Source organism: Balaenoptera musculus, chromosome 2, assembly GCF_009873245.2.
Source record: "Balaenoptera musculus isolate JJ_BM4_2016_0621 chromosome 2, mBalMus1.pri.v3, whole genome shotgun sequence".
In the NCBI taxonomy this organism is placed as follows: Eukaryota; Metazoa; Chordata; class Mammalia; order Artiodactyla; family Balaenopteridae; genus Balaenoptera; species Balaenoptera musculus.
The window spans coordinates 102188689-102212768 of record NC_045786.1 but is presented as its reverse complement, the minus strand read 5'-3'; the positions used below and the strand labels follow the sequence as shown (position 1 = coordinate 102212768).

Here is a 24080-nt window from a genome sequence, read left to right as displayed (position 1 = left end):
AAGAAGACATACTGATGGCTAACAGGCACATGAAAAGATGCTCAACATCTCTGATTATTAGAGAAATGCAAGTCAAAACTATTTATTTTACTTTATTTTAAAATATTTACTTTGGCTGCATGCAGAATCTCTTAGTTGCAGCATGCAGACTTCTTAGTTGAGGCATGCAGACTTCTTAGTTGTGGCATGCAGACTCTTAGTTGGGGCATGCATGCGGGATCTAGTTCCCTGACCAGGGATCAAACCCGGGCTCCCTGCATTGGGAGCACGGAGTCCTACCCACTGGACCACCAGGGAAGTCTCCCCAAACTATTAATACAATAAGGTATCACCTCACTTCGATCAGAATGGCCATCATTAAAAAGTCTACAAACAATAAATGCTGGAGAGGGTGTAGAGAAAAGGGAACCCTCCTACACTGTTGGTGGGAATGTAAATTGGCATAGCCATAATGGAAAAAAGTATGGAGGTTCCTTAAAAAACTAAAAATAGGGACTTCCCTGCTGGCTCAGTGGTTAAGAATCCGCCTGCCAATGCAGGGGGCACAGGTTTGATCCCTGGTCCGGGAAGATCCCACATGCCGCAGAACAACCAAGCCCTGCAGAACTAAGCCACACGCCGCAGAACAACTAAGTTGTGCGCCACAACTACTGAGCTTGCACTCTAGAGCCCGTGAGCCACAACTACTGAGCCTGGGTGCCACAACTACTGGAGCCCGTGCGCCTAGAGCCCGTGCTCCGCAACAAGAGAAGCCACCGCAATGAGAAGCCCACGCACCACAACGAAGAGTAGCCCCCACTCGCCACAACTAGAGAAAGCCCGCGCGCAGCAAGGAAGACCCAACGTGGCCAAAAATAAATAAATAAATAAATTTATTTAAAAAAAAAAAAAACTAAAAATAGAGCTACCTATGATCCAGCAATCCTGCTCCTGGGCATATATCCGGAAAAGACGAAAACTCTAATTTGAAAAGACATGTGCACCCCAATGTTCATAACAGCATTATTTGCAACAGGCAAGATGTGGAAGCAACCTAAGTGTCCATCAACAGATGAATGGCTAAAGAAGATGTGGTACATATATACAATAGAACACTACTCAGCCATAAAAAAGAACAAAATAATCCTTTTGCAGCAACATGGATGGACCTAGAGATTATCATACTAAGTGAAGTCAGACTGAGAAAGACAAATATTATATGATATCACTTATATGTAGAATCTAAAAAAGAATACAAATGAACTTATTTACAAAACAGGAACAGACTCACAAACATAGGAAAAAAACTTACAGTTACCAAAGGGGAAAGGGGAGGGAGGGATAAATTAGGAGTTTGGGATTAACAGATACACACCACTATATATAAAATAGATAACCAACAAGGACCTACTGTATAGCACAAGGAACCATATTCAATATCTTGTAATAACCTATGATGTAAAGAATTTGGAAAAATATATAACTGAACCACTTTGCTATACATTTGAAAGTAACACAATATTGTAAGTCAACTATAGTTTAATTAAAAAAAAAAAAAAGACTCAGCTCTTATTGCAGCCAAGCTGACCCTATTTTATTTTGTTCCTTCAATCCGGGAACTCTTGAGAGGTTCATGTTTTTTCCATTAGTGCCTGAAACTTAGCTCAGCAAATGTTTGTCAGAGGAATGAGCAACTGCCCTAAATTTACAACCACAGAATATCAAGGCTGAATGGGATTTCAAAATCTAGTCCAAGACTTGCCTTTACAGATGAGAAAACAGAGGCCCATATGGACTGTTTGTTCCAGACCACACAGCTCCTTAGTGGCAGCCTGGTTGGGAACTCTGCTCTTTTGAATTCCAGTGTTCCCAATCCCTATTCCACGGTGCTTGGCTAAATTGGTTTCTACATGATACTTACAAATTGTTTCGATCACTGTACGTATATTGTCAGTGTTCATAAGTGTTCACGCTGGGGCACAAATATGATAAAGTGGGGCCACCTACCCTTAAGGTGCTTAGGACCTAGTTTAAGAGATAAAGGACACAGTAATTTGCTCATTCATCTGTCCATTCATTCAACAAGTATTTATTACATGCCTACCATGTGCCAGGCACTACTCTAGACGCTGGGGATATAGCAATGAACGAAACAAGTCCCTGTTCTCATGGAATAGGGAAGGAGTGATGATAAACAAGTAGACAAATAGAAATGTGTGAAGTGGTAAATAAGTGTTATGAAGAAAAATGAGGCAGCATAAGAGAATAGAAAATAGTGAGGGCTGCTATTTGGGTTGGGTGCTCAGGGAAGCCCTCTCTGAAGAGAGGGGGCAAGTCATGTGCTTACCTGAAGGAAGAGTGTTCTAGACAAAAGAACCAGCAAGTGCAAAGGTCCTGAGGCAGAAATGTCTGGTGGGTTCAGGGAGCCTGGAGCAAAGTAACTGAGGAGAATAGCAAGGGGTGAGGTTAGAAAGGAGAATAGGGGCCATATCACCTTGAAGGCCATTGCAAGGATTTGGGCTCTTACCCTGAGTGAATTGAAAGCCAATGGAGGATTTCAAGCAGAGGAATGACATGATAAGATTTATGTGTTAAGAGGATCTCTTCTGTGTTGAGAATGGGCTGAAGGTGGACAAGAGTGGAAGCAGAAAAGATGTGGAAGGAAGCAGAAAGAAGAGGTGTGAGAGATGATGGTGTTTGAACCAGTCTTGGTGAGGGAAGCAGAGTCAGATTCAGGATAGATTTTGAAGGAAGGAATGATAGGATTTGCTGATGGGTTGGATGTGGGGTATAACAGAAAAATGAAGTGAAGGTCCAGGAGGGATTTCAGCAGAGCCTGTGCACCTCCACACTCAGTATCCAATTTCCTCACTGCCTATGCAGATGCCTGTTGGGGTTCCTGGCTTCTCAGGATGACGATGAGAGAGACTGAAGACAAGGAAGGTCCAAGGAGGCAGAAAGGCTCAAAAGCAGTGAAGTTTGTCAGGTGAGACAGCAAGAAGTTCCTCAAGAATCTAGACATCCAGATTTGATCATGTCAGTGAGCCACTCAAAGCTTATAAAAGTGACATGGCAGGAAGGAGCTGGTCTGGGAGGCTACCTCTCCGCCAATTTGGTGTCATGTACGGGAAGCGGGAAGCTGGAGGCTGTGGCAGTTGGGTTAAGCGGTGAACTAGTCTGGTGGAGATTAGTGTAGGATGAGGTAGGATGACCGGTGGCCTTGTGAAGAAGAACTACCAGTTTGGGAGCAAGATAAACACGGGGCAAGGGAGAGTAGTGTTGGTGGATTTGGACCCCTGGGATCCCAGCAGACAGAGTGCTGGTGATGTGGCAGTCTAGGCCATGTTGTCTGTCGTGGCGCTCAGGTAGAGTGAGGAGACCTGTTTGGGAGCAGCCTTCAGTTGGGGTGACAGTGCCCCGGGTACTGGGAGAAGAGGCACCAGGGCACAGGAGGCTCGGCCACTCTTCCCTCTGATTTCCTCCCCTGCCAGGCCCCAGGGCCTCTAGCTCATCGTTTCAGGTCTGTTCATTGAGACCTCCAGGCCAGAGTCCAACCCTAGGCTGAATCGGAGGCCTCTAGCCAAGGACTGTGGACACCGGATTTCCCTTACGAAGGCGGCTACAGTGGCCATAGGCTCAGTGCCCCTCTTTTTGGCTGACCCCAACCCTCTCCCTAATCCTGGTTGCCTAGAGGGTACAGAGAGCCAGGCCCAGAACCCAAAGCTTCCTAGCCCAGACAGCTTGCTAGCCCGAACCTGTGGTTGGAGGAGAGGAAAGGGGCCCAGAGATGCCAGCAGGAAGAGAACCCGAGTGCCCTGCCCTCAGGTTACATCCCCATCATCTCTCTGTGACCCTGCTGCCTTCTTCTCTCAACAAATCCGATGCTGATTCCTTTTCAATAAAATTTTATTTTCAATCCTTAGTGAAGATCTAAGAAAATATAAAGTGCTAGGTTTTAGGGTTGCGGGCAGAGGGAAAGGTCCCCTGAGTTCACGCCATCTGGACTTGCCCAGTTCAGTTCCTCAGAGACGAAAGAGGGTATATCTCAAAATTAAAAAAAAAAAAAAAAGTCATCCTTGAGTTCCCCACCAACCAGGGTCTATGAGGAGTTCAAGGACTAAATCACCACAGACAACCAATGAGAATGATCACCGTGGGAGGCAGGTCAAGAGTGTGGAGGAAGAGGCTCTCTCAAAGCAGATAGGAGGAACAGAGAGAGGAGAAGGAGGCCGGGTCCTCCACGCTCTGCACCAGGGACAGGATGGCTGCCTGATCCTCTGGAGTCTTCTCCAGTAAATGTCGGGCAAAGGCCTGCTCCATCTGCACGAAGAGGTGGGGAGAGGGGGTTGTGAGCACGGCAGGCAGGGCCGGACACTACGCCCAGGGGCTCTTTCCCCGGGAGGCCCGCTTTCTCCTGAACACCCCACTCCCATGCAGGCAGGCTGTTCTTGCCCTATCCCGACTCACCTGCACTGTGATAAGACTCTGTGGGGTGTGGTTGGGGCCAGGGCTCTCCTCCCAGAAATTCAGTGTCACCTGGAACTCGGGTGCGGGGCCCAGGCCCTGGAAGTACCTGGCCAGGTCTGAGAGAAAAGGTCAAGAGTTGGAAGAAAGAGAAGACAGAGGGTCTCAGGCAGGGAGGGATTGGGGAGGATCCCATAATGGAGAAAGAGGGGTGGCAGTGGGGCCACTCAGAGACCAAGGCCAGAGCAGGAGCCTCGGGGTGGTGAGGCTATTGCCTGGTGCCAGGGGAAATGCTAGGAACTAAGCTGCTGCTCGCCTGTGGACAAATAGGGAAAGGGGCCCCCTTTTAGAGGTAGCCAGTCATCACACAACCTGAAACCTGGGGGAGCTGGGGGAGCTTACAGTCCTCTCGGCGGCAGCCCTGGCTGCTAACACACTGCACAGCCTCCCTGCACTAGGGCACCCTGTGGCCCTGGGTCCCGTATACTCCGGGCCCCCACTCCCGAAGTCCAATTGAGAGTGGAATGGAGGCAGGAAGTGGGATTCCAAGCGTGGATGGGAGAGGGGCAAGCTGAGGGGCGGCTGAGCGGTGGGCGAGGGCACGTGATGCGCGCAGCTCTCGCGAATGTGTGAGTGGTCGCTGTGCAGGTGTGTCCGGTGGGGGTGCCGCGAGGCACACCTTCCCATGATTACTGTACGTCCCCATGTGGCGGTGCTCACGAGGCGTGACACCCTGGTGCTGGGCTTACCTGGTCCTCATCTTCTGCGGCCTTGGCTGGGGAAGGGGGGCTGCCAGGGCTGAGCACTGCACGAGTGCAGGGGCCATGCCTGGGCTGTGATGGGGGATGTGCTGGAGGGAGCGCAGGGCGGTGGCCGGGCCCATGGAGGGGGAACAGAGGTGGGGGAAGGGGCTCAGGTGCTTGGCGGGAGCAGCCTCACCTCTGCAGAAATAGGCGGTTCTGAAGAGCTCCACGCACTCGTTGCTGGGCAGCAGGTGCGGGCCTGGACCAGGTGGAGCCTGGGGCGCATTCCAGGAGATGGGGATGGGGCAAAGGCGCTGCACAAAGAGGCCTCGGGAGTTGCTGGCCACCAGGACCCCTCTCTTGAGCTGGCTCAGCAAGCGCTGGGTGGGCTCTCGTGGGCCGGGTTTGGGAAATATCACCTGCTCCATGCCGTACTGGGTGCTCGAGGGCTCAGCCACGAGGCGGCAGTCCAGGCTCTGCACCTGGGCCTCACCCACCACACGTCCATCGTAGATGAAGGTGAGCAGCAGAGAGTAGTCTGCGGACAAAGAAAGGCCAGCTGCACCGGCGCCCCTCCCCAGGGGCCCACTGGCCAGCAAGAGGCTCTGGAGAAATGAAGAGGGGCTTCCTGCAAATCCAGCACCCTCATTTTGCTGGCGAGGAACGTGAGGCTCAGAGAGAGAAACTAGGTAAGGGCTGGTGAGGACCAAGCAGGCCGCAAGGTGGGGGCGGTAGCCACACCTTTTAAGGATAGAGAAGGCGCCCTCCCTCCTCATCCTCACCGCCAACCCTCGGCAGCCCAGAGGGCTTCCCATCATACTTTCCCATCACTCAGGAGAGGAGCTAATACACAGATTCCCACTGAGGCCTTAGTGGCCAGGGCCTTACAGTTTACAAGAGGGTCCCAGAGATCGGTCCTCTACTTAACCCACGGAATCAATGTCTCAAAGTGGATTTCCAGGGAACACAGTGTGTAGGGGGTATTTTTGAGAAGTGAGCTGTTTGGAGTGGTGGCAGGTGCACTGCCTAGAAACCAGTGCCTCTGAGTAAGGTGGCCCCAGTTTGCTGCAAGCCCTGACAGATTAGGTAACACACGCATAGCCACAGGAGGACAAGGGAGGATGGGGGCAGGGGTGAGTCAGAAATGCCAAGTACCTGAACCTGGAGGGGGCAGAAGCTCTGGGGACACCAGATCTCCTTGGAGAGGGGCCTCAGCTGTGTCCCTACCTGGGTGGGAGGCAGAGGCACTGGTCATTCAGAGCAGACTGGGGAGTCCAAGGGCCAGAGGGTGTGGCATGGAGGATAACACAAGAGGCAGGGCACGTGGTACCTTCCTGAGGCTCAGGGCTGTTGCCGCTGCTGCTGCTCCCGGAGTCTGAGTAGGCTGCTCCCCCACTGGTCTCCACCAGCTCCTACAGACACAGTTTCTATCGTTGGCCCACCTCTCCCCCAGTTACTGTTCTGCTCTCAGACCCACCTGGTTCCCCCACCAGCTCTCACATTTTTGAGGGGGTCCTGGAGCAAGGAGGGGCTGAGTATGCAGTTCTTCGTGGTAACCTCGTCCTCCCTCCTCTCAGAGGACACAGAACTGTGGTGTCGCTTTGACGGTGATTTCTGGGTCCCTGGCTGAGCTGTGGAACGTTGAGAGGGAGAGGAAGGTCAGAGCCTTAAGTGGGCACAGAGGGAAGGGGAGAGATAGGAGGCAGTGAAAGGATGGGCAGGACTGGCAGGGAACCTGCTCCCCAAGGACAGGGCAGAACTCTGACCAAGGGGCCCTGAGGGAGGCCACCACCTTCCCAGGAGGCGCAGGGCTCCATCCTTCCTCCCCAGGCTGCTGATTCTAGGAGTGGCGGGGCAAAGGGACACCCACCGGGGAGGGTTCCGGGTGGCAGCAGCCGGTACACCTTGTAGGGCTCAGCCCCATCCCTGTGGCCATTCTCAGGAACCTCCTGGAACTCAGAACTCTTGTTCAGAGCACAGCGCAGACGAGTCTTCCAGATAGCAGGGCCTTCCGAGTCCCCGTCCTTGTACTTTCCCTTAAATATCGCCCAGGCCTAGGACACAGCAGAAGTAAAGAAGAGGCAGCATGTTCTGGACCGCAGATCCTTTACTGAGGCTGGCTTCACGGATGTGTGGCCTGAGCGCTCACACAGAAGGGCCTATGCTAGGTTTACGCTCAGCTATTGCCACCTCGAGATCCTTACTAAGGTTTGCATTTTCATCTTGCGTGGGGCTCTGACAATTACGTAATGTAGCTGGTTCTACCCTGCAACCTCCCCTTTATCTGAAACCCAGGTGGACGCAACCGCTTGAGGGTGACAGTGCCAGTGTATATTCCATCCCTCCCTCCAAGGGGCCAGTTTCCGGGCCTTTCACCTTGAAGAAGGCGGCATCCTGATCCTCCCGGAAGTCCTGCTTGCCTGCGTGCTTCCAGGGAATGCGGAACATGGTCTTGGCCGCATCTTCCCAGCACACTCCTGGGAACTGCCCGCTCTCCACTTGCTCCACCACCCAGCTCCGGAGCTTTCGGGTGCAACGTGCCCTGCCTGATGCCATCCTGGGGATAAAAGCAGCAGGAAGTGTCAGGGGAACTGATACTTTGGGAAGAGCGAGATCCTGGCCCTTGGGGTTGGATTCCGGCAAGGGCCCCTAGAGATCTCATCCATCTTTTGCCTCTATAGACATAATCTCAAACTTCTGAGGCCGAATTATTTCTGCTGTCACTAGCGATGACCAAAAATACTTTCTTTTTAACATCCCGAGCTGTGACTTCTGGAAGGGAACCTTAGGCATTGGTCTTAATTTTAAGGTTTTTCAGGAATCTATTGTTCCCCTGGTGTCCTACTCCTGGTGAGAGGCCCTGTCTGGATCCCCAAGTATTTACAGACACAGTGGCTGCTTGTGATGCCTCATCAACCCTCTTCACTCACCACCCCCACAACCTATCCTTCGATGCCCCCCAACCTTCCCCTCCCTCTGCTTGTCCCAGGGGTAGGTGGGGCAGGGAGCTGGGGGCAGGGGCAGAGCTGTGGGCGGGCGGAAGTGGGCAGGACCAGGAGGCAAGAAAACAATCAGGGGAGAGCAGCAGAGTCTTCTTCTCCAAACAACCCGGTAGCAGGTCCTCCTGTCCTTCGCCTAGAAGGCTTGGGATGCAGGCCCCCCCATAAGTCTTTCACTCATGCCAAATTCCAGCTCCCCAGCTCACAGGCCTTCTGTCTATTCCTCAGTCTAGCAGAGGGGTCTCCAGGAGCCTCTACCCACCACCTCCAATCTAGCCGGGCCTTCCCGCCTAGACCCAGGCTGACACCTATTTTTGGTTAATCTTACCTGAGCTGCTGTGCAGGCTGTCCCAGGGCTCAGCCGACCTCAGCTCAGCTCCCGGCTAGGCAGCTCCTGGATCTCTCCGCCCCTTTCTACAGTCCCCACCCTAAGTTTCAGTTCTCCTCCAGGGAGGTCCTTTTCCCCGAAATCACGTGGTCTCCGAGTTGCAGGGTAACTGGTTACCACCAGGGGGAAGCAGCATCTGAGAATCTTATCGTAGGAATCCTGCGGTCAGAGTCTGGATGAGGGACCCTACTGCCTCAGGCTCATTCCCTTTCCTCCCTCAAGATACTCCTTGCTTGCATCAGACCACCTCTATGACACTGCTGCTTCCCCAGGGAGGCCGCAGTGTCCCGGAGTCAGGCCTGGGGCCTCTGGATAGCTCTGTACCACTTGTGCATCTGTGTTCCCCCACGGTGCCTGCTTGGTACCTACTAGGTCACCCCAAATATCAGCTGAATTCAACGAAAGAAAGAAAGGAGGCAGGGAAGGAGGAAGCCCAGGCCAGGTGGCTGGATGGGGAGGGCTGCCCTTGGCCTCCCACAGCGTCAATTCCTTCTGCCTGAGTCCAGAGAGGGTCAGGTGGCAGGCTGCAGGGGGCCTTTAGCAAAGCTCTGTTCACTCCCCCGTTTCCCCGGTGCCCCCAGATGGTGGGGTCAGGAAGGAAGAAGGACCACCAAGAAGCCTGGGCAAGGAAATGCCTCTTTATTGGTGCTGGAAGTGTTCCCGGGGAGTCAGATCACAGGACCTTCATTGGGACCCTTGCCCTCAGCTACTTCCTCCTGCGGGGGATACTCTGTCCCAAGGGCACCTCGTCTATCAGCTTCTGTAGAAGGAGAGAGAAGATGATGATACTGGAAGCCTGGGGCTCAGACACAGTCTGGACAGGGGACTTCTAGAGAGTGGGGTCAGAGGTGAGGCTGGGGGGAGGCTTTACCTGTAACAAGCGGGCGTGGTAGGTGGCGGCATCCTCCCCAGGCAGCGGCTGTGGGCGCACATGCAGGTAGCGCTCGGCAGCCGTCTCCAGCTCCTCCACCTCATACAGGGTGGCTGGGTCCAGCGAGTGGGCATTGATGAGGCTCACAAGGTACTCTTTGTAGTGCGCCCTGGGGAGATGAGAGGGCGGAACATTTGTTCTTCTGAAGTTTGGCTGATATCAACTGAGTGTGTCCAGCACTGTGCTGGGCACTAGCATACTCAGATGAACAAGACCGACACTCGTCGCCAGTTGCTCTTGTAGGCCCTTGCCAACCTGTGCACACCACCTTTCTGTGCCCTTGCCTAGATAGGCCCCTCCCTCCCACTTCTTGCAGGACCTACTGCTCGCAGAGACCCACTCTTCTGCCCAGGCACACCCCCAGTGCTCCTGTGCCCCCGACGCCGTGCTCCACGCCCTGCCTGGCACTCACTGGCAGAGGCCGGCATAGCCAGCAGGAGTCTCCTTGCCGCAGGCTTCGTCCCGGAACCCGTCGGGAACTTCCTTCTGCTCCATCACTCGGCAGCCACCTAGGGGTAAGGGAAGGAAGGGACCCTTTGTCCGGAGGGGGCCACTGACCACAAAGGCCCAGGAGAACTAGGATATGGATGGAGGCACGGGAGGCAGCCTCTAGGGAGGGGACTGAGGACAGGAGCCCCTGCTCTAACAGCTGTGCCAGAGATGCCACCATGCAGACCACTTCCGACACAGAAGCAGGGACCTTGGTGTCCCTGCTTTTAGCCAAGCTGACTTCTGGCCCATAATCATATACTCCCTTGAGACAGCTCTTTTGGTTGTGATTTAGCTCTTGCGAGATTAGCTTATTCTGTGAAGGTCTTACTCTACACAGATGGTAAGAAGTGGGGCAGATTAGAATCATACACAACATCTTTCTGTTGCCCTCATGGAACCTAAAACAGTGCAACTAGTAAGTCTTTAATTAAACAGTCATTGAATTAACTATTGAATCACTATCCTTTGGGAATGGGAGAATAAAATTAGCATCGAGGTGCCAGGCGCTTGAATGTGGCCTTACATAAAACAGCTTGGCTGCAAGGTAGATATGGTCCTCACTTTACAGAGGAAGAAACAAGCCTGGGGAGGCTGAGTCACCAAAGAGCACAACAAGCAAGCACAGGATGGGTCCTGCATCCTGGTCCAACCCCAGACCCAAGCCTCGCCTTCATCCATCACACAGGGGGAGCCCAGCCCCTCCTCTTGCCTTCTCCCAGGCCTGTCCCGACACTCACCTCCAGGCACTGCCCGGGCCCCCGCTGGGGGCTCTGTGTTGAACATGACGTTATTGTCCTGAGGAAGGCAGAAGGATGGGCGTTAGCTTGCCTTGATGCCAGCCTGCTGGATTTCTCGGCATCCAGGCCTTTCCCTTCCTGCCACCCTGTGCCCTGCTTCCTCTCCTGGGCGACTGGCAAGCCAGCCAGGCTGGCTGCCCCTGACCTGAAGCAGCTTCTGGAGCCGGAGAGCCGTCCAGTCCCGCAGGTAGAAGAGGCAGTCGCGGGGGTGGTGGCCATGCAGGGACTTCTTCACCCTGCAGTTAGGGTCTGGACATTTCTGGCAGAAACCCAGATGGGAGAGGGGAAGTTGGAGACTGTTGGGGTCCTGGCCTCTCAGGAACCCCTGCGTGAGGGGTGTAGGGGTGGGGGAGATGAGACATTGGAGGGTCTGGAGCAAGCAGAAGGGGAGAGAGGACAGAGAGAGGTGCTTTACCCCCCACTGTTCTCCTCTTCCCCTGGGCTGGTCCTCAGTGGCCTCCACCCCTCACTCCCGACAGCAGCCCCACCCAGCTAGCCCTTCCATCCCCGTTCTCTGGGCTCACATTCTTGGCGTAAAAGGCATTGTAGCAGCCACTGCAGAACTGGTGGCGGCACTGGGTGCAGTGAAAGTGCATGCAGCCTCCTCGGGCCAGTGCGTACGAGAACTTGCACTTGGGGCAGTCTGCAAGGGACAGCAGGTCAGGGTTCGGGCTGCCACTGCTCCTCAGGCCCTCAGGAAGAGAGCCGCTGCAATGGGCAATGAGAGATTACTGGGCAAACAGGCAACCTTACCTATGCCATTTTCCTGAAGGTACATCGCCAAGCCCTGGGCCTGATATTCCGGGTCATTGGTGCGTTTCCAGTTCTGGAAATCTTCACAGCTCCGGCCTCGATGCTGCTCCTCCCACTGCCAGAAGGAAACAAGCTTCCCATGAAAGCTCTATCCCAGGCCCTTCTTGCGGCCCCTCCACTCAGATCCAGCGGTTCCTGGCTTAGTGTATGGCACTGCCATCCACCATTTGCTCAAATCCCAAACCAAAGGGCCAGCCTTGGTTCTCTCATCTCTTCACACCCGAAACATTCACCAGCAAGTCTTGTTTCCACCACCCAAGCCTAGCTCAACCCTGTCCTTTTCTTCACCCCTACTCTGACCACCTTTACTCCGGGCCAGGTCAGGTCTCGTCTCGATTCCTACTCTCTATGCCTCCACTCCTGCTCCCCTATGGTTCAGCCTACACCTTGCAGCCAGTGTGCCTTTGAACGTGTAACCAACTGCACTGGGAGTGTTCTAGCTTGGAGGTTTGGTGGTAGGGTCGCAGGTGTTCATTTTATTATTGTGTTTTATAAGACAGATGTGCCACCAGGGACTTCTCCGGTGGCACGGTGGTTAAGAATCCGCCTGCCAATGTAGAGGACATGGGTTCGAGCCCTGGTCCAGGAAGATCCTGCATGCCGCGGAGCAACTAAGCCCGTGTGCCACAACTACTGAGCCTGCGCTCTAGAGCCCGCGAGCCACAACTACTGAGCCCACGTGCCACAACTGCTGAAGCCCATGCACCTAGAGCCCATGCTCCGCAACAAGAGAAGCCACCACGATGAGAAGTCCGCACGCGGCAATGAAGAGTAGCCCCTGCTCGCCTCAACTAGAGAAAGCCCGCACGCAGCAACGAAGACCCAACACAGCCAACAATAAATAAATAAATAAATAAATAAATTAATTAAAATAAATTTTAAAAAAAGACAGATGCGTCTTTTTGGTATCAAATATTAAACTTTCTAAAGGTAAATGAGAGAGCATCACCCCTTGCTCAGTCTTAGAATGAAAGGCCGATCCCTTGCTTGATTGGCCTCACGGCCTCTCCTGACCTGGCACCTAGCTCCTCCCCGACTGCCAGCCACTCTCACCCTTGCTCTTGAGGCTCCAGCCACACAACACTTTTTCTGACTTTGGTCTTTCCATGTGTTGTTCTTTCTCTCCCAAATACTCTTTGCATAGTTGGCTTCTTCTTAACTTTCATGCCTGAGCTTAAATCCAGCCATTTTAGAGAACACTTGTCTAACCTCTAGATCCTATGTACTAGGTAGGTCCATTCTGTTATTCCTAACCTCAGATTCCTATTTGTTTTCTTCATAGAACCCATGGCGATGTATAATTCTGCTCTCTCTCCTTCCCTCACCCCTCCTCCCTCCCTCCCTGGCTAGCCTGTAACTCTTTGAGCCCAGAGCTCACGTCTGTTCTGTTCTCCAGCACACCCCGCATCTAACAGTACCTGCGGTGGCTCAGCAGGTATTTCTAAAAGGATGGATGTGCCTCACCTGGCGCTTACAGCGCACGCAGAAGGTCTGGTGACACTGGGGACATGTTGCCTCCAGCTGCTCACGCTCGTATATGAAGCCAAAGGAGCACTGTGGGTGCAAGAGCATAAAGCTGTCTGAGGCCTGACCAGGCACCACTCCCCACTCCTCCCTCCGGTCAGCAGCTCTGGGCAGGCCTCTGACCTGGGCACACCACAAGAACTTGGGATCTCGCATGAGCACGCCCTCAGTCAGCTTCTTGTGGAACAGCGCATAGGCATCTGGCTCTAGGCTCTCTCGAAGCTGGGAACAGGATGTGGAAGTGGCGGGTGGGCAAGGCTCCTTTCAAAGCCCAGGGCACCCTGAGTCCTAGGGACTGCAGTACCTGGATATCAAGGGTGGAAAAGTAGCTGAGCAGCTGTGCGTCATCGGTGAGGTCGGGGCGGCCACAGGCAGGGCACACCATGTCTGTGATGTGTTTCTCCTTCAAGGCAATGGTGAAGTGCTGGCGGAAGCAGTCGGGACAGATAGTGCACTCACAGGAGGTCAGAGCCTGCATCTGGTGGCGGGGAAGGGAAGGGAAGGGAGGGAAGTGGGTAAGAAGCTACAGTTGCCAGCCGGGGGAAGGGGCAGTAGCCAGGTGTCTGCTATGAAACTGGGGTCTAATTAACAACTGGGCAGGCAACCTAAATGTCTGAAGACCTTCAGATGGAAAAAAACAGACAATGGTGAGACCTAAGGTAAATGGAAGAATGCCCTCCAAAGGCATCCATATTCAATTAAAAGCAAACACACAATAACTGAATCACTTTGCTGTACACCTGAAACTAACACAGCACTGTAGATCAACTGTACTCCAATAGAAAATAAAATTTTTTAAAAAGTTAACTTAAAAAGGAAAAAGCAGCTGGGGGGGGTGGCGTGGATTCCCTGGTGGTCCAGTGGGTAGGACTCCGCACTTTCACTGACGAGGGCCTGGGTTCATTCCCTGGTTGGGGAACTAAGATCCTGCAAGCTGTGTGGCACGGCCAAAAAAAAAGCAAACACAAACAACATCCTTGAAATGACAAAACTATAGCAATGGAGAACAGACTAGTGGTTGCCATATGACAGGAGAAGGGGAAGAAGGTTACAACTATAAAGCGGTAGCACAAGGGGGTTGCATTGTGGTATCTTTTTTTTTTTTTTTTTTCATTGTGGTATCTTGATTGTGGTGATGGTTACATGAATCTACATGTGGGATCAAACTGCATACAACTACACACATACACACTGATGCACAAAATGAACAAAGCCTGCGGTCTTGCTAACATTGTGCCAATATCTATTTCTTGGTCTTGATATTGCACTATGATTATACAAGATGTCACCATTGGGAGGAGGTGGATGAAGAGCACACAGGATTCTGTACTATTTTTATAACTGCCTGTGACTCTACAATTATTTTAAAATAAAGAGTAAAAACAAAAAACATACAGAGCCAGCCTAACTAAACTGGGCTGTATTTTGCCAAAGAACTGCCACTTCTGACCTAGAGTAAGTCAGAAGGGGCTCAGGAGATAAGAGGGGCCTATTCCTACCAACTGGGTATTTGATGGTCACATTAAAGAATTACTGGTAATTTTTTTGGTGTGACAGTGGTATTTGTGGCTATATTTTCAAAGAGTTTTATCTTTTAGAGATACATATTGAAATATTACAGATAAACTATCTGACATCTGAGATTTGCTTCAAAATAATCCTATGTATGTGTAGATGAAGTGAAGATTTGTCATACATTAATAACGGTTAAAGCTTGATGATGAATACATGGTGCGGGGAGGGAGAGTGGAATCCGTAATACAGTTTTCTCTACTATTGCATGTTCGAAATTTCCCATAATAGAACATTTAAAAAAAGAGAGGGAGGTGGCCTATTCCTGCCCTCCCCTTCCCAGAAGGCTTCAGGGGCACATGGGCAACTGCAGAGCAAAAGACAAGATCGGAGACAGGGGCTGGGGTAGAGTGGGGGTCCAAAGGGAACAGAGCAATTCTAAGGCCAGGGGCAGTGGGGAGGGACTTACCCGGTTGCGGGGCAGGGCCCAGCTGCACACGGCACACTCCTGGGCAAGCAAGCGGCGCAGGAAGGCCCGGTCCTGGCTCTGCCTCACAGCTTCTACCACGTCCCCCAACTCATAGTTCCTGGGTGTTTCCTGCAGTAGTGCCAGTGCCAGCTCTGCCCGGCCCCAGCTGGGGAGTGCGTGGACTGCCAAAAGCCGTCTGACCAGGCTCTGCAAGGAGATTCAGGTGGAGAGGGAAGAAGTGGCTGTCAGACCGCAGAGAGCCTACCCCTCAGCCTGCCCTCAGCCCTACTAAGTGGGCTCTTCACCTCCTTCCAGCACCTGCTTATCTGGCCCATCCCAGGAAGGGGTGGGCTCAGGACCACTGTCCCAGAGGCGCTGATGGAAGGGCTCTAGGCGCTGGCGCTGTAGCTCAGTCAGGGCTCGTGCCACGTCACCCCCGTGTTGGAACAAGGCTTGAAGAGACCCCTCCTCAGGCTCAAAGCCCAGGGACCGGAGCTCCTGCACCTGTGAGTTGGGAGGGGTGAGAAGGAGTAAAGAAGAATGTGAGAGGCTCTGAAATCCACAGCCCTCAATCCTGCACCCCGCCCCAGCACAGCTGCTACTACCTTCCTCCGCCGGGCCCTCACACACTCTTCCACAGCTTCATCCAGGTTGCCGTGACGATCCAGCCAGGCATTCCGGGCCTCCTGACAGGAAAAGGCACCCAGCCTTGGGTCCTGCTGTCCAGCCAGCTCAGCCACCATCTCCAGCACGTAGGGCAGCTCTGAGCGCAGCCACTGCAGGGGCACCTCGGTGCCCGAGTACTGCAGAGCTGAGAAGACCTCCTCTGGACAGGCGCCTCCGGCTTCCCCTTCCTAAGGCACAGTCCCGCCCAGACAGAGCGCCCATCAGGAAGGGCACACTCCACCCACCCTTAGCCCGAACCAAAATGCTGACAGTGCTGGAGCTCAGATCATGGATCACCTGAGCAGGACACAGCATGATACCTGCCCTGGGGGAAGGGTTCAATAAGAGGCAGCTGCTGCTAACAATGACAGGTTTTGAGAACTTGCATCAATCAACTGCAGCCTCTCCCTTCCCCCACAAGCTTATCCCAGGCCCAAATCCTCACCCGGATCTTGAGCACTAGCTGGAGACCTTCCTCCCGCATCTTGTCTTGGCGTTGCTTCTCAAGGTCCCCACAGGAACTGGCCAGGGGGGCACTGAGGCGTCGTGGAGGCCCTGGTTCAGGGAGTCGCTCTTCCAAAGAGCTGGCAAGGGGCCGGGGGGTACGCTGTATTGGGATGGGGCTGCTGGTCCGGTTGCACATAGCACACACCCAGCCAGGGCCCGAGTTGCAGAAGGTACAGTGAATACAGTACCACACTGGAGTCTGGGCAGAGGAGAGCAAAGTATCCTCCTGCTGGGAAGGCAGAAAGAATTATCCCACTGAAGGTTGGTTGAGGCTCAAGATGGAAATATAGAAAGCTAGGGGGAAGATACTGGGGAACTGAAGGAAAACAGGGGATGAAGAAGTAGAGAATGGTCTGTGGTAACAGGTGCAAATAAAGAGCTGAGAAGGCCAGGAACAGGTTACCTGAAGGGGCTGTAGGCAAACGCCGGCATCCTGAGAATCCACTACCAAGCTGGGAGGCTGAGCCAGCCGAGGTCGCTCACATACGGCACACAGCACAGCCGCAGCCTCATTCTCAAAGGTGCAGCTCTGGCAGGCCCAGTGACCCCGTGCAAGCTCGGGTTCTAGGCCCCCAGCTCCTTGGGGACCCTCAATCCCCAGCCCCAACCCTTTACAGCCTCGGGGCCGATCACAGGCCACACAGAGTACTGCCCAAGGTTCATTCAGCATGGCGCAGGCAGAACAGTGCCAGGGAAGACGGGCACTTGCAGGATCAGGGGAAGAAAGAGAGCTGTCTCCCAGGGCCAGCAGGGAGGTTGACTGAGGCTGTGGTGGAGCTGAGGCAGGTACGCTGTAATGGAAAAGCAGACACGGCCTGCTGAGGGGGTGCCTGGGACCCTTACCCATGGGCATCCCTCATTCCCTGCAGGACAACACATGGCTCTGGCCTTTGCACATGTCTGGAACACTGCCATACCCATAGCCTGTTCAACATTTAAATGACAGCTTAAAGTCCGTAGCTGGCTGGTAAATATCCCTAACATAGGGCCTGACCCCTATTAGGTGCTTAAAATACTACCAACTGATTGAGCTGATCCTTCTGACTAAGCTGCATCCTCCTACTACCTATTTGCACACTCAAATAATCTATTTTGCTATGACTGCTACTTGCTTGACATGTATATCTGTGATCTCCTGGAGGGCAGTAACTGGTTGCTTGCTCTCTATGAGACAGTCTTTAGCACAGAATCCAGCACATAGTAGATACTCAAATAATTTTAAGTTCTCTCAATTTCGCTCCCACTCAGAAGAAAAGGCCTCTCACCTGGAGGTCAGGTGGGTGGCCTGGGGGACCCCAGGCAGGGTCTGGCGGAGGTGATGTGCACGGTCTGGGTGTCCATGGAAGAGGCGATCACAAGTTGGGCACAAGGCCTGTTTACAAGCTGAGCAGTGCAATGTGCCTGGGGCAGAACCACAGAGGAAGCAGGGACCAGGAATGGAGGCTGGAGAACAAGAAAAAATAGAACATCTTTCTAAAAATGACCAGGTTACATTTGAATCTGCTGTGGAAGGGGACAAATCACAGACAACTTTTCAGCATATCTTTTCAACCCAAGGAAACAATTTTAATCTCTTTTTAAAAAGAAAGGAAAATAACCAAGAAGACAGAGGAAATTTCCATCAGTATGATCTACTAGCACTCCCACCCCCCAATATAGGACAATAATACCTGGGGCAGAGGGTGTGGTGAGGGGGTCAGGAGCAATCTCTCTCAGTAAGGGGGCAAACTCTGAGAGCTGCAGTATCTGAGGAAAAAGGACAGGGAATGAGCAAAGGCTTGGGGACAGAGGCCCACAACAGGTTCCCTTTGTTCGCCAGGCCCCAGAGCCCCACTCCTGCCTTCCTTACATCATCTTCAACCTTGTCTTTCAGCAGCTGCTCCAGTGTTTGTGGTTCTGGATGAGTATTCTGCAAACAAGATAAGAAGAGTTCCCACCTAGAGCCCTGGAACAAGGCCCTCCCTCAAAGCCCTGGTCCCCCAACGTTCAAATGGTGAAAAGTACAGAGAGATCCTAAGTTACTGTGGGGACTATGCCTATGGTTCAGCAGCATGGGAGTCCCCACACTGGCTTTGTTGTTAGGCTGGGATTCCCAGCCCTGATGCTTAAGTCCTCAGGACTAGAGATACCTCACCTGTAACAGCAGGCTGAGCTCTGTCCGAAGCAGCAGTACTTCCAGTGTGACTGTAGCAACTTGTCGCTCATCCGGCTCCTTCTGGCCCTCAGGGAAGCTCAACCCATCTGGCTGCTCCTCTGTGTAGCCATACAATCGCAGAACATCCCGGCCCCCCTGCCACACATTCAAACCAGTCACCGCCCAGCAGGTCCCCTTCCCACCAGGGCTGGACCTCAACCCATTCAGCACAGCCTCAGGCCCTTTCTAGTCAACCCCCAGCCCAGGCTAAGTTCCCTTCTCCCATTAGGGGCCCAGGGGCTTCACCTGAACAGCATCCACCGTACTGCGAAAGACAGGGTTATTAAACTTGACCCCGCGCCAGTACCGGGGCCGCTGAGGGCTGAGGAGGTTGCGGCCATATTTCTCCAGGATGTTCAGGGCCGTGGAGAGGGTGTTGAGGTAGTTTCGGGGCTGGGAGCAGTCAGAGAGCAGAGAGCAGTGAGCGCCCGCCCGGCCTCCGGTCCTCTGCCCTCCTCCCAACCCGGGCCGGGCCTCACCTCCCCATGAGCGTTGCAGCGGACCAGGCGTGCAGCATCCAGCTGCAGGTAGCGGGCTGCTGGCGGCAGAGAGGTGACCAGTAGCTGCCGGAGCTGCTCCAGCGAAAACGCCTGCCCGGAATCCCTCCTCAGGGCGCTCGCCAGCTCCTCGCGGGCCGCCAGGAAGGCCCGCTCCTCCTCCTCCCCCGGCATCCTGAGACAAGAGTCAGCCCCAGCCCGCTGCCCGACGGGACCCGGCTCAGGCTGTGCGCGGCCCGAGCGCCGCCAGGAGCGCCTGGGGTCTGGCTTCGCGGCCCGACCCGGTCGGCTCGGACGCCCCGGGTCACTCAGGGTACGGTCACTCTTCGGCCCCGGGCCCAACGCCAGGGTTAGCGGGAACAGGAAGTACTAGGAAAGAGGGCGGGACTGCGACCCAGATTCAGGGGAAGGGGCGGGGTCTAAGCTTGAAGAAGGGCGGGGGGGGCCAAGTAATCGGGGGCGTGGCCAGGGTCCCAGCCAATGATAATGATAAATAATCCATGGCTCCTCCCCCAGAGCGCCTAGGCTGCAAACCCTGTTCTGGCGCTCTTCCCCTCCTTGGTCCAAGGCTGGTCCCACCCCTCTCCGGATAGACCCCGGTGTGGGGTTACTTTATTCCCCTCAAAGCCCTCCGCTCTATCCGGGATCCCACAGGGGAAATCCCAGTCAGCTGGGGACTCAACTCTGGCCGGCCTGAGCCCCACTCAAGCCCCTTCTCCAGTCAGTCTTGAAGATAGGGCCCCCTCCGGGAGGAAGCCCCCGCGCCTTCTCCCTTCCATATCCTCTGTCCCTTCTCCCTCCTACTACCTCTCCCGCCCACTCTGATCCCTCTCTGGCCCTTCCCCGCAGTCAAGCCTTCCTGGGGGAGCCCCACCACTGAACACCCCCTTTCCCACTCTCCCACCCTTCTCACCCCAACCCTGACTGTCCTTGGACGGTTCTTTCCCCCTCTCTCTAAGCCCCTCCCCTTCTCCGAGGGACAGCCCCTGTTCAATCTCCGCCGGTCCCAATTGTCCAAGCCCCTCCCCCGGACAGCCCCTGGGTTTGTGACCAAGTCAGCACCGCCTCTCCTAGTCTCACAGGCCGAGAATGGCAGAGGGGCTCCCTACGGTTTGCGGCCTTCCAGGGGGAGGGGGAAAAGAAGGAAGGGGGTGGGGCTGAGGGGGGCGGGCCTGGACGTGGGGAGTGAAAGCGAAAGCCCAGGCGGTGAACAGGGAGACCCGAGACCTAGCAGCAACTGGAGCAGCATGGCCAAGCCTTGTGGGGTGCGCCTGAGCGGGGAAGCCCGCAAACAGGTAACGGGGGACCGGGAGGCCAGGAAGGGGCCGAGGAGCCCTCCTGAATGGAGGCCAAACTGGGTGCTCCGAGGGACCAAGGCCGTGCCAGAGAAATCTCCCAACCTCTCTAAGTGCTTTCACTTCTGCCCGGGGATTACCAAATTCCTGCCCTCCGGACAATCTCTGCACTGAGCATGGGCTTCCAGGGAAATCTGGCTTGTGGTGGGAAAGGACTGGGACAAGTTGGAGGGCATCCTACTGGGGGGTGGGATCTTACTCTGGACAACTGAGACCCTTAACCAACATCCGGGTACCGCTCTCTGTGCAGGTGGACGTCTTCAGGCAAAATCTTTTCCAGGAGGTAAGTCTTCTGGATTCAAGCGATTTGACCCAGAATCTTAGGCCAATACTTGAGGGTTGCAACTTCTCAGACTGATCCCCAAACCCACCCTCCACCTGCGCCCTACTTCACTTATCAAGCCTCCACCCAAGACAAGCTCTTAATTATTGATCTCTACTTTTACTTGTACCCCTCTTAATACCTTCCGCACTTCCACCACTTCCTCTCCCCTCTTTTGGTGTGGAGGGAAAAGCCATGGCCCCAAAGCAGGAATACCACAGTTCTAACCTTGGTTCTGCTGCGTCCCAGCTAGGGGAAGTCCCTTCAATTTTCAGGGCTCCAGTTCCCTCATTTATAAGTACTGGAGTCAATGATTTCCAAGGGCCCTTCCAGTCCCACTTCTCAGACATCTCACTGAACGTCTTCTGTGATTCCGACCCTTGCAATGTAACCCACAGGCTGAGGAATTCCTCTACAGATTCTTACCTCAGAAAATCATATACCTGAATCAGCTCTTGCAAGTGAGTAGTGTGGACCCCTCCTGCCCCATCCCATGGCCTCTCTCCTCTCCATCCACCCTCTCTAGCTAACAACTGGGCTCCGAATGCAGAGAACAGTCGCAAATGGTGGACTGGGAACATTAGGATAGTGTGAGGCCTGAGCCTAGGTTGGGAGGCAGAGGGTGGGTGGGATGTGTGGAGGGAAGGCTCTGACTCAGGATGAGGGGAAGAGGCTGGGCAGCCCCTGACAGTGATCTCTGTGCAGGAGGACTCCCTCAACGTGACTGACATGACTTCTCTCCGGGCCCCGCTGGACATCCCCATCCCAGACCCTCCACCCAAGGATGATGAGGTGAGGCACTCATGGTGTAGGGCTCGGGCTATAAACCCAGTGTAAATGATGGCCCTCCAACCTCCATGACTTTTCTAAAGCTACTTTCCCCTTTTTTTCCTTAGATGGAAACGGATAAGCAGGAGAAGAAAGAAGGTAAGAGAGGAAGGGGTGGCTAGGAAAAGGGAAATGGCACACTGACTACTGGATGAGAAAGGGTCTAAGTCCCCTCTTTCTCACAGTCCCTAAGTGCGGCTTTCTCCCTGGGAATGAGAAGGTCCTGGCCTTGCTTGCCCTGGTTAAGCCAGAAGTCTGGACTCTCAAAGAAAAATGCATTCTGGTAAGCTTGGGAACTGGGGGACAGAGAAAACGAGCAAGGCCAGGCCCTGGTCTCCTTCAGAGATTCAATTCCTTCATTTAGGAAGCTATTCCCCAAATAGGAAGCTTCCTTCTGTGCCTTGGGTTTAGATACCTTTTGTTCTCTATCACAATGGTACCCCAAATCAGACTGTGCTGCATCCACTTCTGTAACCTGAGAACCTACTGCTGTACCAGGTACAGAGCACAGATACTATGATACAGTGAGTTGGTTTAAGAGCTTGGGCCCTAGAGGGAGACTGCCTTGGTTCAAATCCTGACTCTATCACTTACCTAACTGGTTACTTTAAGTAAGTAACTTAGACATCCTGTGACTCAGTTTTTTCATCTGTTAAGTGGGTACAATAAGAATATATACCTTGAAACAAGCATAAAAAAAAAAAGAATATATACCTTGAAAGGTTGTTGTGAAGATTAAATGAGATATGTAATACATAGCACAGTGCCTGCCATATAATAAGTACTCAGTTAAATGTAGCTATTATTAGGAAGTAGCAGTAATCAGAATAGAGGATTTGTTGAATGATTCCTACACGATATCTCTTAATGTAGGTGATCACATGGATCCAGCATCTCATCCCCAAAATTGAGGATGGAAACGACTTTGGGGTGGCAATCCAGGTGAGAAAGGGTGTGTGAGGATGCTGACAGCAAGGAGAGACTTGGGGAATAAGGGATAGGAGCTAGACAAGAACTGGGAGGAGGAGAGAGACGGTGAGTGAAGGAGGGAGGAGAGGAAGGCTTTTCTTTGCTTTCCACTCTTTTGTCACCACAGGAGAAGGTGCTGGAGAGGGTAAATGCAGTCAAGACCAAAGTGGAAGCCTTCCAGACAACCATTTCCAAGTGAGGGCAGCTGGAAGGCCAGCACCGGGGTCTGCAGGGACATTTCTTTGGGACTCCCAAAGCTGGGCATGCCTATCGGGATGAAGCGGGGCTTTGGGAAGGGTCTGAGGGAGTATCTCTCGCTGAACATCCATTCCTGTGGTTACTCCTTTTGCTTCCGGCAGGTACTTCTCAGAACGTGGGGATGCTGTGGCCAAGGCCTCTAAGGAGACCCACGTAGTAAGTGGACAGTCCACCAGCCTTTTAGTTGAGGCTGCTGGGGATGGGGGGTGATGAGAAAGTGGGGGATAGAGGTCCTCTTTGTCTCATTTGTGACCTTCCCAATGTGGAGAATATTAAGCCCAGGAAAACTGATTTAGGCTTCAAAAACCTTGACCCCTTTCTCTGTTTGATCCTCTGGGATCCCATTTCTTGGCTGAGAAGGGGCTCATTCCTCAAGTTACCTATTCCCTGTATGAGGAACAGACTAATGTCCCAACCTCCCATGGGGCTGACTCAGCCTTGCCTTCCACATCCCAGATGGATTACCGGGCCCTGGTGCATGAGCGAGACGAGGCAGCCTATGGAGAGCTCAGGGCCATGGTGCTGGACCTCAGGGCCTTCTATGTGAGTGTGGAGTAAGCCCCTAAGGGAGGTGGATGAGGGGGGCAGGGGAAAGGCCAAGAACCTGACTGTTGCCCTCTGGCCTTCTTCCAGGCTGAGCTTTACCATATTATAAGCAGCAACCTGGAGAAAATTGTCAACCCAAAGGGTGAAGAGAAGCCATCTATGTACTGAGCCCAGGGTTAGAGGGGAAATAAATGACCTATACTTTGTGTGGATAACCTCTGGTGTGTGTCATTCATTCAAAAACATTTACTGAGTGTCACCTATATCCAGAGACTAAATGTGAATGTGGTGATGAGAAAGGGAGGGGTGCCAGGAAGACGAAGATGAATTAAAGGTCCATCCTGTTCTTAGGAAGTCATCCTAAAGAACAGGGTGGGAACTGTTACATGCCATGACAGCCATGAATATAACCTGTATTGGGGAATTTCACAAGATTATTTCCATCTGGAGGTGTCATGAGTGCTTCCTGGAAGAGATGGCATCTGGGCAGAGCCCTTATAGGAATAATCAGGCTTTGGACAGACTGGGTGAAAGCTCTGCCGCTGAGGTCAGGGAATGAAGAAAGGCACAACCCTTTCTTCAGCTCAGAGCAAGCCTGGAGGGAGAATTAGATTTCACTGGGAAAATTATGGGTAAATGGTTGGACTCCTTCTCAAGGGCTGGGAGGGGAAAAAACGCTCCCAAGGCACTAAGGCAAAGGAAATTATACTACAGGACATTATGGGAAGGATGGTTCAATAAAATTCTTTTTGATCTTTACCCTCCTCCTTCAGCCAATGCCATCTTTATTTCTGCAGTCATTACACTGACGAAAGCAAGGGCCAGAT

The 24080-nt window shown here is 53.3% G+C and overlaps 3 protein-coding genes across 5 annotated transcripts; 1 reads left to right on the top strand and 2 right to left on the bottom strand.

Moving 5' to 3' along the window:
- Window positions 1-2403: 2403 nt before the first annotated feature.
- Window positions 2404-8605, bottom strand: IRF9 (interferon regulatory factor 9). Of its 3 annotated transcripts, none has more exons than XM_036841792.1 (10): window positions 8514-8605; window positions 7563-7743; window positions 7057-7240; window positions 6687-6817; window positions 6517-6598; window positions 6342-6413; window positions 5383-5724; window positions 4447-4562; window positions 4132-4299; window positions 2404-2420 (listed from the first exon to the last, which is right to left on the bottom strand). In XM_036841792.1, exons 2-9 carry the CDS (start codon window positions 7740-7742, stop codon window positions 4171-4173), a joined length of 1236 nt encoding a protein of 411 aa, XP_036697687.1. In that variant the 5' UTR covers window position 7743; window positions 8514-8605; the 3' UTR covers window positions 2404-2420; window positions 4132-4170. The 3 variants fall into 3 exon arrangements, with proteins under 3 accessions (XP_036697687.1, XP_036697686.1, XP_036697685.1); XM_036841791.1 differs by lacking the exon at window positions 2404-2420 and adding an exon at window positions 2471-4023; XM_036841790.1 differs by lacking the exon at window positions 2404-2420 and having other exon boundaries at window positions 2472-4299.
- On the bottom strand, window positions 6700-19354 carry RNF31 (ring finger protein 31). The gene is made up of 23 exons (XM_036841780.1): window positions 18958-19354; window positions 18725-18871; window positions 18419-18574; window positions 18134-18193; window positions 17955-18030; window positions 17550-17727; window positions 16688-17075; window positions 16223-16513; window positions 15717-15965; window positions 15430-15615; window positions 15112-15318; window positions 13435-13608; window positions 13254-13352; window positions 13071-13160; window positions 11547-11661; window positions 11318-11436; window positions 10939-11052; window positions 10734-10791; window positions 9917-10013; window positions 9445-9613; window positions 8514-9333; window positions 7057-7743; window positions 6700-6817 (listed from the first exon to the last, which is right to left on the bottom strand). The coding sequence occupies exons 1-21, from the start codon at window positions 19147-19149 to the stop codon at window positions 9280-9282; spliced, it is 3219 nt and encodes a 1072-aa protein (XP_036697675.1). The 5' UTR covers window positions 19150-19354; the 3' UTR covers window positions 6700-6817; window positions 7057-7743; window positions 8514-9279.
- A 163-nt stretch (window positions 19355-19517) lies between these two features.
- On the top strand, window positions 19518-23466 carry PSME2 (proteasome activator subunit 2). Its single transcript, XM_036841797.1, has 11 exons — window positions 19518-20270; window positions 20581-20613; window positions 21051-21113; window positions 21358-21444; window positions 21549-21579; window positions 21666-21763; window positions 22354-22422; window positions 22577-22644; window positions 22809-22863; window positions 23164-23250; window positions 23341-23466. Exons 1-11 carry the CDS (start codon window positions 20223-20225, stop codon window positions 23419-23421), a joined length of 720 nt encoding a protein of 239 aa, XP_036697692.1. The 5' UTR covers window positions 19518-20222; the 3' UTR covers window positions 23422-23466.
- The last annotated feature ends 614 nt before the right edge of the window (window positions 23467-24080 follow it).

What these genes read in the sequence shown, in the direction of transcription:
- IRF9 (XM_036841792.1), bottom strand. Translation starts at nt 7,742, where the DNA reads ATGGCATCAGGCAGGGCACGTTGCACCCGAAAGCTCCGGAGCTGGGTG. An exon ending in AACCGCCTATTTCTGCAGAG is followed by an intron (nt 4,563 to 5,382) that starts GTGAGGCTGCTC and finishes CTTTTCTCTCAG; the next exon opens with ACCTGGCCAGGTACTTCCAG. An exon ending in AGAGTCTTATCACAGTGCAG is followed by an intron (nt 4,300 to 4,446) that starts GTGAGTCGGGAT and finishes CTCTTCGTGCAG; the next exon opens with ATGGAGCAGGCCTTTGCCCG.
- RNF31 (XM_036841780.1), bottom strand. Translation starts at nt 19,149, where the DNA reads ATGCCGGGGGAGGAGGAGGAGCGGGCCTTCCTGGCGGCCCGCGAGGAG. An exon ending in CACCACACCCTCTGCCCCAG is followed by an intron (nt 17,728 to 17,954) that starts GTATTATTGTCC and finishes CTTGTTCTCCAG; the next exon opens with CCTCCATTCCTGGTCCCTGC. An exon ending in AGCTAGTGCTCAAGATCCGG is followed by an intron (nt 15,966 to 16,222) that starts GTGAGGATTTGG and finishes ACTGTGCCTTAG; the next exon opens with GAAGGGGAAGCCGGAGGCGC.
- PSME2 (XM_036841797.1), top strand. Translation starts at nt 20,223, where the DNA reads ATGGCCAAGCCTTGTGGGGTGCGCCTGAGCGGGGAAGCCCGCAAACAG. An exon ending in TAAGCAGGAGAAGAAAGAAG is followed by an intron (nt 21,580 to 21,665) that starts GTAAGAGAGGAA and finishes TCTTTCTCACAG; the next exon opens with TCCCTAAGTGCGGCTTTCTC. An exon ending in TGGACCTCAGGGCCTTCTAT is followed by an intron (nt 23,251 to 23,340) that starts GTGAGTGTGGAG and finishes GCCTTCTTCCAG; the next exon opens with GCTGAGCTTTACCATATTAT.